General features: G+C 43.2%; 1 protein-coding gene across 1 annotated transcript in view; it reads right to left on the bottom strand.

Annotated features, from left to right (window-relative positions):
• Positions 1–14,184, bottom strand: part of MOV10L1 (Mov10 like RNA helicase 1) — a gene marked incomplete at its 3' end in the record, with an annotated part of 461,653 nt that overhangs the window by 442,360 nt on the left and 5,109 nt on the right. The window contains exon 2 of the mRNA XM_082256834.1: positions 4,831–5,015. Coding sequence (XP_082112960.1) covers positions 4,831–5,015 — 185 coding nt within the window. The remainder of the gene's footprint in view (positions 1–4,830; positions 5,016–14,184) is intronic.

The following is a 14,184-nucleotide window of genomic DNA, read 5'->3' as shown; positions in this document are numbered from 1 at the left end:
TTCCCTCCTGTGAGCGTTGCGACGCAGGGGGCTGGAACCGGCAGCAAATTCAAAATTGTAAAAACATAAAATTACATGATACAAAGCTGTGATCCTAACGGATCACACTGTATTCATGCCATTTTAGCACTAGATTGAACCTGGTGACTTTTCCAGTGCCCTGCCTGGAAAATTTTGAACTACCATGGCGTCCAAAAAGCATAGCGCCTTTAGACGAACTGGAAAACAGCGACAGCGAAACGGAGTTACTTGAAAAACTGAGCGATATCGATTCGTGGGAAAATTGTTGAAGGATTTTAAGTCTATATTAGGGCAAATACCCCCGTTGGGGTTTTGGTATCGCAAAAGGTTTGAATAGTATCCTTTGAACCTGTCTTGTGGAGGTACTGGCACAACTACTGAATGATTTCCAGAATGCCCTAAACCCGAGATGGTGCCAGACTGTCCTTTGGCAGTTTTTGGCCGATTTATTAAAAGAAAAGAATGAAGTGGTAGAGTTTTTTTTTTTTTACACCTTTTAAAACTACCATTGGTGACCCAGAAAGAGGCAACCTATAAAAAGATGTCCCTCCACTCCTAGGAGTAATGGCGCCCCTTCATTGGGAAGAGGGCTTTGGAGAAAGACTTGCTGGGCTTTGAGGTTCAAATATTACACCAAAAGAAAAAGCCGAACTTGGGTTTTGAAGACCAGCCTGTTAAATGCTCTGCATTTTGAGGAGGTAGCAACTCCTGAGCAGGGAAGTTTTGGGATCTTCCTCTGTGACATCAGGTTCATGTTGAATGTTCACTGCCCTAGTCCAGTTATCAGCAGTTTGACATACTGAAAATTGCAGCAAGAGCTGGTTGCAGGACTGGACATGCAAGATTAAATAAAAAGAGCCTTAAGGCTGGGTTCACACTTATGTAAATTGGATGCAGGTTTCCCTACATTTAATTCGCATGACAGGAGACTGTGACCTGCTCTCAATAGAGCCGGTTCACACATCTCCGGGTGGCTGCGGATTGCACAAGGGTCCTGTGCATCTTTGCCTCTGTTTCATGTCCCAATTCAGGAAAAAATTTGGGCCCGATTCGTCCTTGAAAACGGAGAACAGGGACGCACCAGATCCCTGCTGTGAACCCAGCCCTAAAGATAATTTCATCTTTAGGAGCATGTTACACCCACAGCACAGCTTCACAGACACATTAATAATTCACAGAAAACTGAATAAATTAAACTACAAAGTACCGCTGTGGCTGATGGCTTGCAGTTCTCAATGAACTGCAAGAGTGATGGTAAGCACTCTCATAGGGTCATTGGTTCGTCCTGCAGTTCAGTAACTGTCTGCTCATACAGGAGGTACGGGCAGGCAGCTGACAGTCTTCAGGATCCTGGCATTTCACCCGCGATCTGCTGATCGCGGGTGCAATGCTTTACAGGCTGCAAAGTAAGTGCAATTCGTGAACTAAGCTCTGAGAAGTCGAGTTTTAGCACCAAATTTGAACATCACAATGTGCATACCCCAAAGTGGTTTTCAGGGACCGGTTTTCATAGGGCTGGACCATGGCCTTGGACCTGTACAGCTGATTACGCAGTGCCAAGGAGAGTGCTTATGCAGGATTCAGTGCCTAAAGCAACAGTATAGGCCAATCCCACAGAGGAGTGTCTGGGTACAGCTCCAAAAGGTTTAGCTTTATAAACTGCTTCTCTTTGTGCATATGAGGGGTCGATTGAAGAATATAATAAAAAAAGAAACAGTGGTTAAGTTGAAAGTTATTTCTCAGTAAAAAAGGAAACAAAAAAGGTCCATCACCTTAGGAAGGACACTAGCCAAAAAAAACAAACACACTCCTGGAGTGGGGTAGGGTTATAGTGGAAGTGCCAGTGGGTATATCCTCTAAAGCTTGCCAGGGTCCAATCACCTGAAGGTATGAGTTAATAACCCAAGGTCTATGAAGTCTTTGCCTGTATCCTGTACAATTAAAGTGGAGTTCCACCCTAATTTTATACTTACCTCCATCTTCTCGCTCCGGGTCACCTGAAAAACAAATGGATAATCGCAATTTTTTTTTTGCTTACCTTGTAGAGAAAATATACTTACCTTACTTCCTTCTTCCTCCCCTCGGCGGCCGCGGCCCGTCGTCACTTCCTGGCTTTTGCAATGATTCCTGGGAGCTGAACGTCATCGCTCCCAGGAATCATTGCGCCTGCACTGGCCCCGACGTCAATTCCGGCGTGCGCGCCGGAAGTGACGTCGGGGCCGGTGCAGTGCATCGTGGGATCGAAGAAGAAGGAAGAGGACGCCGAAGAGGATCGCGCTGGCTTCAAGCTGCCCACACCTGAGATGGCAGTGCTGGAGAATACTTTTTCAAGGTAAGTATTTCTCCTAAAAGGTAAGCGCAACCCAGGACAGATCAGAGGCTAGCCATTGTGGAATGTACTAGCCCTGACTGTCCCGGGGGTATTTTTTTTTTAAAAAATGTGCACTGGGTGGAACTCCGCTTTAATGTAAGAACTGTATCTATGGAGTGACAATGCCTGTGCTATGTACTCACATTGCATGTAAAAACAGAGGAAGCTAGTTGGATTACCCTTTTACTGCCAAGCCCTGCACTCCACTTTCCAAGCTCAGGTGGCTAGACCATTTTTGCAATAATTTTCCCTTTTTTATATTCAATTTACAGCTTTCAGAGTTTGTAGAAGACTCCCTAAACCATACATTTTCAAAAAGCACAGGACCAACAGAATTAAAAAAAAAAAAAAAAAAAAAAAGAAAGTTGGTGCTACTGACTTTGTAGGCCCCGTGATAGTTGCGCAAATGTTTATCAAAACCAATATTTTCAATAAAAATGCACCAAAATAATTACGAACATACAAAGGACAACATAAACTTCCAAAATTCCTTCTACATCTAAAAAACAAAACAAAACTCCCTAGTAAATAAAAATAAAGGATTTGCAAATTGTGCCATTTTGTTAAATGGTAAAAGTCAAACATATGAGGCAGCTAAGCGGGCAAACATCTGCATCCATGGGGAACTACTCTTCTGTACTGACGCTCACGGCAGTGTTCAAACTGTCACAGAGCGCTCTCAAATCACGGTTTACAATCTGGTGTTTCTGATGATTTGCCTGCTGTGATAGCTAATTACATTGGTCACAATACTGGGAAGCCTGTCGTGTTAGGGAAGCCAATTTATTTAAATTGGCTGTCCAATGCACATAAGTTGCTTTAGTGCATACATTGTTTTAACCACTTAAGCCCCGGAGGATTTGGCTGCTGAAAGACCAGGGGGTATTTTGCAATTCGGCACTGCGTGACTTTAACGGACAATTGCGCGGTCGTGCGACGCTGTACCTAAACGAATTTGACGTCCTTTGTTTCCCACAAACAGAGCTTTCTTTTGGTGGTATTTGATCACCTGTGTGATTTTTTTGATCATGCGCTATAAACAAAAAAAGAGCGTCAATTTTGCAAAAATAACAATATTTTTCAAATTTTTTTATATGAAATTCCCCCAAAAAAATGTAAACATCCAAATTTTTTAACATTTTCAGCCAATTTGTTTTATGCTACATATGTTTGGGGGGAGAAAAAAAAAAAAAAAAAAAAAAAAAAAAATAAAAAAAAATCGCAAAAAGCGTATTTTGATTGGTTTGCGCAAAAGTTATCGCATTTACTAACAAAAGGGAACGATTTTTGTTGTTTTTTTAACGCGTAATGGCGGCGATCTGCGATTTTTTTTTTGCGGTACTGCGACATTGCGGCGGACAGATCGGACCCTTGACTGACATTTTTGACACTTTTGGGGTTACCAGTGACATTTCTACAGTAATCAGTGCTATACATATGCACTGTTACTGTAAAATTACACTGGCAGTGAAGGGGTTAACTTTGAGAGGGAGGGGCTGTGTGTGTCCCTAGGGGCGTGATTCTAACTGTGATTGGCTGTGGCTTGAGCTGTAGGAACAATGATCAACGGTCCTACATAGTAGAACTGTATGATCATTGTTTCTACACAGGGGAGAATGACAGGCGGCTTGTTTACACTAGCCGCCTGCCTTTCTCCCTCTCCCCCGACGATCGCTGAGTGACCGGCGGACATCGGGTGCGCTCGCTCCCCAGAGCCTCACAGGCTAGTGACGTACCGATACCGGTACCGAACATGAACAGCTGATCATGTTTACTCACAGTAGTTATGAATGACCACTGGGTTATCCACACTGATCACCCTGGTGTTCATTTAAGACAGGCAAAGGATAAGTAAATATGGCTCTCAAATTTATTGTCAAGCTATTCTAAATTATCTAACTTTCCGCACTGAGTGCAGCACTTTTCTTCCCTGCAGAGCCAGTGGAGAAAAAAAAAAAAAAAAAATAGTATTTGAATTTCAACTTCAAAACAATTAAGCCAACCATCTGACTGGTTGCTCCAGTTTTTTTGTATATCAGATTCACAATAACTTTCTTAAGAGAAAAGATGAATAAAAATGATGGTATTTCTATACATTATAAAGAACAACTTATAAAGGGGCTCATTTATAACAGAGGGTGGAAATCACAATCTGCTCTAGAATTTATTTTGCAATATTACTGCAAACCTTGGCCTGGCCATTCATAAAATACGGGCTGTAGTATGCAGCCTGCAGTATCCAAAGGGGTTCTGGTTAAAGCAGAACTTCATAATTGCTATGACAGGTCGCATATCTCCTCCTAGCTTTTTTTTCCTCAAATACAAACTCCTGAAGCAAGCGGAGCATGATTCAAATATGGTAAAGTACACTGTATGACCGCTAACAAAAATGCGATTTGCAAAGCTGTATTGTTACACAGTATCTGTTAAAGTCTTACCTTAATTGCTTTCCAACCTCCAGATGTTTTGTCCTCTTCGTAAGCAACACTAACTTTCTGACCAATGCTTAAAGGTTCTCGACTAATCACATCATCAATTGTGAAACAGATCTGATCATTGATCATTCCATAATCATTGCAAAAGCATGTAACCACTCCATCCGTATACCTCACAAATTCAGCATCTGTACAGATAAAGACAATTATGTAAAATAAGGATTTCAGATACACAATAAAAAAAAGTTAATGAAAAAGAACTGAATTGTTTTTTTTTTCTTTTCAGTTTTAAACACCAAAAACTCTGCAGTAAACTTCGCATAGAGTACTTGGCTTGGTTGGGTTATGGCACACACATGGAATCATTTTGACTAGCAATGCCAACAATAAAAGTAGAACTAAAAATATGTTAGCACATGCAGAGATTTTCACATAATTTCCAACTAGGAACTGAACAAATGTGCCATTGGAAGTGTATGATGCAGATGTGTATAATTCACTAATCCTGTATGACATGGCTACTCAACCTGTGGCCCTCCAGCTGTTGAACTACAACTCCCATCATATCTCTGCCTTTGGAAGTCATGCTTGTAACTGTCAGCCTTGCAATGCCTCATGGGACTTTGTAGTTTCAAAACAGCTGGAGGGCCACAGGTTGAGCACCCATGCTTTATAGGGATTGTACTATACTCACACTCAGACTAACCTCTAGGCTATTACATACTGGTAAACCTTGGATTCAATTGTGGTAGCTGTGTTTTTTACTTTGAGGGCCAGTTCACATTCGTGCGATCACAGAGATCGCATGTAATTCGGAGCGCACTGCTCCTAAATTACATGCGATCTCTGTGCGGTACAAATTTCAGCCATACAGTTTGTATAGCTGAATTCGCACAGGACCCTTTTTCTTTTATCCGCAGCAGAATCGGATCGCATGGTGGTTCACACTAGTGCGATCCGATTCTGTGCGAACTTTCAGATCGCACTGCGATATGCGATCTCAACTGGAGTTGTCGTTTAACTTTTAATTGACACCCCCTGCGTATCGCATAAGGCAGTGAGAACTGCCAGGGGTGCGGATATGATGCGGGAACACGCTGCATATACGCAGCACTCCCGCATAGCAGAAGTGTGAACCTGGACTAATGGTCCCAAGAATTCCACTCGTGCTGCGGAACTTTTGCCTCACAGGTCGCCTTAGTGTGAACGGGGACTAAGGCACTGTATATTGAATCATGACAAATGAACAAAAAAATGTAAATAAAACTAATGTTTATTAATCCATAGAAAAATATATAAAAAGGGAGGATACAAAAAAAAAATGCATAAGATACATAAAAACTGTGTAGATACAGCACAACAGCAATGAACTGAAAATTCACCTAGGGCCAGAGATGTATAGTACCTAAGTAGAACTACTTCACTACAGTAATTAAGTACCGAAAGGCGGTATCTGTACTTTCCTAGAGTAGAATTTTTCTCTCCTACTTCCACTTTTACTTCACTACATTTTTTCGATGATTTCAATACTTCTACTCCGATATTTTTTTTTTTTTTTTGTGCTGCATAGTTACTCGTTACAATTATAAAAATTACCACTGCCAGAACAGTAGATGGCAGGTTTCATGAAGCTCAAAACATGTGTATTATCAGCGCATACGAAAATAAATGCTACTGTATGTATAAATAAAAGCTGCATTTGAAATAATAAAAAACAATATGATGTTCAAACTTTTGACTTCTTTCTTGAATAAACTACATAACACAGTACTTGTACTTTTACTTTCAGTACTTGAGTAGCAATTTTTTTCTTCAAAACTACTGGTACTTTTACTTTCAGTACTTGAGTAGCAAAATTTTTTAAAAAAACTACTTGCAATACTTAAGTACAAAAAATGTTGAATACTTTAGTACTTCTACTCAAGTCACTTTTTGATCGAGCACTTCCACTTCTACTCAAGTCACTTTTTGATCGAGCACTTGTACTTTATACAACTCTGCCTAGGGGGCAGTGATGCAATTGTGACTTCCTTCAACCGACACGTTTCAGAGAAAGCTCTCCATCAGAGGTTATGGGAGGGATTACTGCAAGTCAATCACAGAGCAAGACATGTGGTTATTGTATGCATGTATGTATGTATGTATGTATGTATGTATGTATGTATGTATGTATGTATGTGTCTTCTTAAAAACCAGGTCTGGTATTTCTGCCTGTCCACCCAATATATTACACGCTGTACAGGAGGATCGTTAAGAAAGAAGACAATGGCATAAAGTTATGATCTTATGTTTCTCGGATTTTCTGTGGAAAAGCCACAAATCAGGAAAATAGGTATCACTGAGACCCAAAAGGACTCTGCCCCTGGAAGTCCCAAATACTGATGCAAATGTACCGAAACTAGTACACCTATAAAATTCCACAGAAACCTGCCTGGACTTCCAACAGATCAAACCGCATCATATACCATTTTGACATCGGCGGGTTTCTGTGGAGTTTTTTTTAGGTGTACCAGTTTCAATACATTTACATCAGTATTTGGGACTTCCAGGGACGGAGTCCTTTTGGGTCTCAGTGATACAATTTTTTTTTCTGATTTGTGGCTTTTCCACAGAAAATTTGAGGAACATCATAAGATCATTACATTATGCCATTGTCTTCTTCCTTAAAGATCCTCTATACAGCGTGTCATATATTGGGTGGACAGGCATAAATACCAAACCTGGTTTTTAAGAAGATGCATACAATATCCACATGTCTTGCTCTTCGATTAGCTTGCAGGGATACCTCCCATACCCCCTGAAGGAGAACTTTCTCCGAAACGCATCGGTGGAGGAAGTCACAATTTCAACACTGCACCCTCCGCAGTCGGTGCATTTTCAGTTCATTGTTATTGTGCTGTATCTACACTGTTATGTATCTCATGCCTTGCATGTGTAACTATTTTATATATTATTTTTTTATATATTTTCTATGGATTAATAAACAGTTTTATTTACATTTTTTCCCCCCCATTTGTCATTAGCCAATATACAATGCCTTAAAAGTCCCAACACCAAGTGGAATTTTCTTTTATATGTTGCATAGGCAGAGTCTAATTACCAGCATCTCTGGACATTATTTTATGCTGAGGAGTGGTTTCATTATTACCAATGTTAATTTGGATTTTATTGTTGAAGAGTCACACCACTATTGCTACACAATTGCATATACAGTATACTGTATGTTATGTTTTTTTTATTATTTAATTTAATGCAAATTTAGTACTGCTACAATTTTCAATCTGTTTTCATATGCTAGAAATGCAGTCCATCCACTCCTTTACAAAATTGCCATTTGCCCCTGTCCAGATAGAAGGATAGAAGACAGATTTGCACAAAAGTGGCAGGAAGACAGATTTGTACAGAAGTTAGTCCTTGGTTTACCCTTTTATTAATTGGATTTTGATTCTTTCATAATGGAGGCTCAGCATCATGGTGGATATTACCTTGGGCAGTTTGGAGGAGTGGACATTCCTAGGCCTGCAACCATCAGAGCACAGGGACCCAATGAGGACATTGCTGGGTCATAAATAAGGCAAGTCATGAAAACGGAAACATTTTATTTCCATTAGCAAGAAGGTAAATGGGATGGAGGAACAAGGGAAGGCAAAATATAAGCAGATTAATCTTTAGCTTTCAAGTGATATTAAACCCATAGAAAGTAGTTTATTCAGCTACTTAAAAGCTGAATATGCAGCTGCGTTACCTTTTAATCCTCGCCTATGCTTCAGCCTAGGCCCTGCATTCACCTCTCTCTACTAACACTAAGAACCGATAACACGACAACCATGGGGATCACAGTGAAACGCGTCAGCAGGTGCATCATCTGCCCACAGTTCATGGACTTGTGACCTCTTTGATGTCCGGACTACAGCACGGCTGCCTCCTCTCTGCGCCCCCGCCTCCTATTCACTTCACCGGATACGACGTCGGGCCGTACCCGTCGGCTCTAACCTCTAACCAGGAAGTACCCGGAGAGAAAATGAAGGGAGAGCGCTGCACGAGGGACGCCAATGCCGGCATACCCGGTCATGCCGACATAGAGGTACAGCTACCCCCGCAACTTCCTTCATGGTCTGCATCTACAACCTCTACATGGTAAACTAGAAGATTGATTACTTCTTGTCGCACATCTATTATATTTTGCATGGCCTTGATTGGATGCTGCTCTTGATTTGAAGGCTGACTTTTTTGCCCTTCCATTTATGCGAGCTATCATCTGCAATTTATGGTCAAGTCCATCCTTACATCGGCCCTCTTCTATTAAGATCTTTTGAGTGATTGCAAATTACATCCTTGATGCCCTTTACATTTGGGACTTCTGCTGGAGTTACCTGCCCTATTTTTTTATTTTAGTCATCGACTATTGGCACCTTGGGACTGTGCATCATCTAGCCTCACTTGCCTTCACAGGCCACTGGTCTCAGCCTTTTGCAGTTCATCAGGGTGGGAGAGTATCCATGTCCTACTGTCTGTTTGTTTTTAATCTTTTTATTGTTATTGATGTGCCACATCTCTTCACATGTATATGATGTTTCTAACCTTTTGGTACAAGTGCCTAAATAAAGTTTTCACTTAGTATTTTTTTAATACTGTCTCAGTGGTGCCCTCTGTTGATCTCTTCACCGTGGAGGATTCTTTATCTTCCATATTCCCCCTTTTTTCATACAGTGATCACAATGTGTCTACACTATATCAAATTATGAAAGTTTATGCAATTTATAGGACATGGACACATTATAGGAAAGGACTAATGGAGGGGTATTGTAACATAGAATGTGTCGGCAGATAAGAACCATTTGGCCCATCTAGTCTGCCCAATATATCTGAATCCTATGAATAGTCCCTGGCCCTATCTTATATGAAGGATAGCCTTATTCCTATCCCATGCATGCTTAAACTCCTTCACTGTATTTGCAGCTACCACTTCTGCAGGAAGGTTATTCCATGCATCCACTACTCTCTCAGTAAAGAAATACTTCCTCATATTACTTTTAAACCTTTGCCCCTCTAATTTAAAACTGTGTCCTCTTGTGGTAGTTTTTCTTTTTAAATATGCTCTCCTCCTTTACCACTGTCACTGCATTTTTTCATATTCCCTGAGTTCAGGCTAGAAATGATTGTAGAAATATTCTTATGAACATTAATCAAATGACATACCTCATAGTACAGTGTATAATGCCTGTCAATACTCTGCGCTAGTTTCATCTACATAAAAAATACATGGTTTGGTATTAGTAGAGTATTTCCTGTCAGCAGGATGGCCTGTTAGTAAGACATTCCAGAATCTGGAGCCATATATTTCTGATACTACATTGATGGCAACATTAACCCCTTCATAATAAAAAGCTAAAGCAAATCTTAATGCCTAAAAGCAGTTTTGCAATTTTGGAGGCATGCGTTTGTAAAACTGTACATATGATCGCAAACAGTGTATCCAGGTAACGTATATCCCCTTTTTTTTTGGGGGGGGGGGGGGGGGGGGAGACAAAGAAAACACATACGTAAGTCGCACCCATTAACTTTTTTTAAAGCGTCGGCTATGGAGAAATTTTAGTCAATTTTTTGGGAAAAAATAAATTTGAAAGACTGGTGCGCAAATACTGCATGACAAAAAAATATTTGCAATGACCGCCATTTTATTCTCCAGAGTCTGTTTTAAAAAAAAATAAAAAATAATATATATGTTTGGGGGTTCCAAATAATTTTCGAGCAAAAAAATACTGATTTTAACTTGTAAACAAGTGTCAGAAATAGGCTTGGTGCTTAAGAGGTAATGTGCTTCTTCCTGAGCCACTCTTGTTGCCTTGGCTGTTTGTTTTGGGTCATTGTCATGCTGGAATACCCATCCGTGACTTATCTTCAATGCCCTAGCTGAGGGAAGGAGGTACATGTCAAATCGCATTTTACGGTACATGTCAAATAACATGCAAAATCAGAGCGTATTGCCGGTGTCCTGTCGGATAATGCCTCCCGTCTAAAAATGCATCCCACGAACTGCGCATTCGCAGTAAATGGCGTCCTCCGATCAGCTGGGGTTGACGTAATCGGTGCGCATGCGCAGTCCGTCGGATGCATTTTTAGATGGGAGAGATAGAGCGGGAAGAATCTAATGTCGTATTCTGCCTCGCTCGCTGTACTATCTGCGCATGCGCGGGACACAACGGCTTATTCTTATGTGAGATTCATATTGAGAAATGGCGGGAATATTATGTGATTACAGAAAAGTCACACAGCTCTTATCGGGGAACATTAAAGGGGCACTCTCACCGCACGGGGACACTGATGTAAAGGGGCACTCTCACGGGGACACTGATGTAAAGGGGCACTGATGTAAAGGGGCACTCTGACCTCAGTAATAAAGTGGAACTCTGACTGGACACAAAGGGAAGCTCTGACCGGGACACAAAGAGGCACTCTGACGGGGACACACTGGATGTAAAGGGGCACTTTGATGGGGACACACTGGAATTAAAGGACTCTGATGGGGATGCGGACACAGGCTAAATTGCAGCTGAGACACAGGCTGGGTGACCGGGGGGGGGGGGGGAATCAGGCTGGATGACGGGAGGGGGGGGCGGGGACACGGTCAGTGCTTATTCCTGGGGATTTCACAGTGGCTGTAGCATGAAGATGGGGGATCTATCAGTGGGGAGGGGGCACAGTAAGCGGTTAGAGGAGTGGGGGGCCCATCATGTTACTGCAGCACAATTCCCAGCCGTTTTGCTGGATATGGGTCCCCCTGGGTCACCGCTAGCAACAACAGCACATTTAAGCATGTTCTCTAAGTGTGAGCACTGGGACAATGACCAGTCCAGTATCTTTGGGTTTTTTATATTTATTTGGTAACTTGGATAGGAGAAGGGATGAGTGGGATACTCCTTTAATTCAACTATATACAATTTAGTGGAGACACTTAAATAGTACTGTTTGACACTGACTGAATGCCCGCCAAAGCCGACTTGATGCTGGTCAGCGCTGACCTATTCTTGTAACTGAGCTTCAACTGAAGAAATCCCCTCTTAGCTGCCTTAGGTATTCCTTCCTGAGGTAGCTACTCGTACACTTTTGCTGCACTGCTGAATGCTTCAGGGCTTAACACTTGGCACATCCTTTCTATGCCACAAGTACCGGTTAGCTGGCTCCTGGATCCATTTGACCTTCTGGAGTGGCCCTCTCTCTCAGGCAGACCCCTGGGCAGTTTCAAGTACTCACAACACTGCTTTTCCTGGAAAATTCTGTCCAGCAGCTCCACTCGGTCAGCAACACTCTGGATCCCTTTCTGCAGCCCAGCTAAACCTCCAGTCCCTAGGCCAACTTCACTCTCTGACAGGAGGAGAGACAGCCGTCAGCCTCCTCCCGGGACTCTGCTTCCCACCAAAGACGCTCTGTCACATGCTCCCGCCAGGTTTATACCTAATCCCAGGGAGCATTGCGGCGAACTACGCCCACTGAGACAGCTATAAACCCTGGTGCGCTATTGGCCAGGTTTCGTCCACCATCCAACAAGAGCCCTCATTGGATACAGAAGGGAGACTCCCCAGACTACACCTAGAAACATATGACAGCCTAACAGATCAGGCTCCCCTGATAAGCAGACAGGGCCACACATATACTTTTCCTAGCACCCACATAGGAGGGTGCTACATTACTATAGGTGAAGTCACAATAGGGGCCAGGGTCCCAAATTTGGCACAGAGATAGGGGAGGTCTATCTCTGGGGGCCTCTAGTATCCCTGTGCCAAATTTGGTGCCCCTAGACCCCGGGGTTAGGTCAGCTTGGTGCAGTATGGCAAGCTTGGCATTGGCACATTTGCAAGGCCAAAGCTCGGGCCCTGAACATGTCCGGGTTTCCAAATTTGGCAGGAAGGTAGGGGAGGTTTCTCATTACCATCCCAAAAATGTTGGAGTCATTAGCCCAAAATATCTTTGTCAAATTTTTATGGGGTCACTTAGGAGCATATGTCTCACAGTCAATACCACAAAGCGGGCAGTGCTGGGTACCATATTTAGCAGGTTTTCCAGGCATTGGGCCTGATATGGGTCTGCCATTGTCACCGGTTACCTCTCCAGCCCATGTGAGCTGTGACCCTGGGTGTGAATACTGAGACATAGTAGGGCTGGGCGATTTTGCCTAAAAAAAAATCTTCGATTTTTAGAGGAAAATTCGAGTTTCGATTCGATTTTTTTTCCAATGCACTTAAAAAAATGACTGCAGAGTCTGGAGGGAGGACTGAGGAGAAGGAGAAGCACTGTATGTGTGTGTCTGACTCTGACGGACCACCGCCGCGTCTGTACAGGGGCTGCGCTGTGATAGGTACAGTGACAGTCCAGAGAACGAGTCCACAGTAACCGGCCACCTTTTTTAGTTTGACTTGTTTGAAAGTAACTATTTTTTTTTCAAAAATTTGAGTTTTTTCTGCCTTGTGCAGCCAGCCCCTGCGTAACTACACACACCCTGGGCTCCAGTCCAGCCAGCTCCTAGTCCACAGGAACAGAACTCCAGTAACGTTTGGTTTGAAACATTTTTTTTTTTAAACTCGAGTTTTTTGTACAATACTAGCCACCGAACTCCCCACCGCCGCGCCTGGATGTGACGTCAGCTGCGGGGCGGGCGGTGCGTCTGTACAGGCCGGGGCTGCGGCGCGCTGATAGGTACAGTCTCCCCGGCCTGGATGTGACGTCAGCTGCGGGGCGGGCGGTGCGTCTGTACAGGCCGGGGCTGCGGCGCGCTGTGATACATTTAATGATTTATTGTTTTAATCTGATGTGTATCAGGATTTATCTGATTGGCAGAGAATCACATGACCCATAGACCTGGTCAGAGATTGTGTGATCTGCAGATTGAACACAACCTTGTGTACTGCCCCTGACACCTCTGTACATCACCAAAGAGGACACACTTGTCTGACTGACTGTTAAAGTGAAATGCCTCCAAAGTCAGAATTGTCATGGTCGGTGGACTTTTTATTTGTAATTTAACAAGAAGAATTGTTGTCAATGTACATGGGCCTTGGCTTCAGTCCTCCTGTGTCATCAATGGGGTCACAATATTACATGTAATACTAGAGGGGGCGGCTGGGGACCACTGATGCAGTAGAGGGGGCGGGGCGGCCGACGCTGTAGATGGGTCACGGCCTGGGGGGGGGGGGGGGGGGCGGCCGACGCTGTAGATGGGTCACGGCCTGGGGGGGGGGGGGGGCTGTACCGCTGTGATAGGTACAGTCTCCCCGGCCTGGATGTGACGTCAGCTGCGGCGCGCGGTATCACAGCGCGCCGCAGCCCCGGCCTGTACTGACGCACCGCCCGCCCGCAGCT

Source organism: Pelophylax lessonae, assembly GCF_965119305.1.
Source record: "Pelophylax lessonae genome assembly, chromosome: 4".
Taxonomy (NCBI): domain Eukaryota; kingdom Metazoa; phylum Chordata; class Amphibia; order Anura; family Ranidae; genus Pelophylax; species Pelophylax lessonae.
Note: the sequence above shows the minus strand (reverse complement) of the source record. Positions and strands in the feature narration are given on the sequence as shown.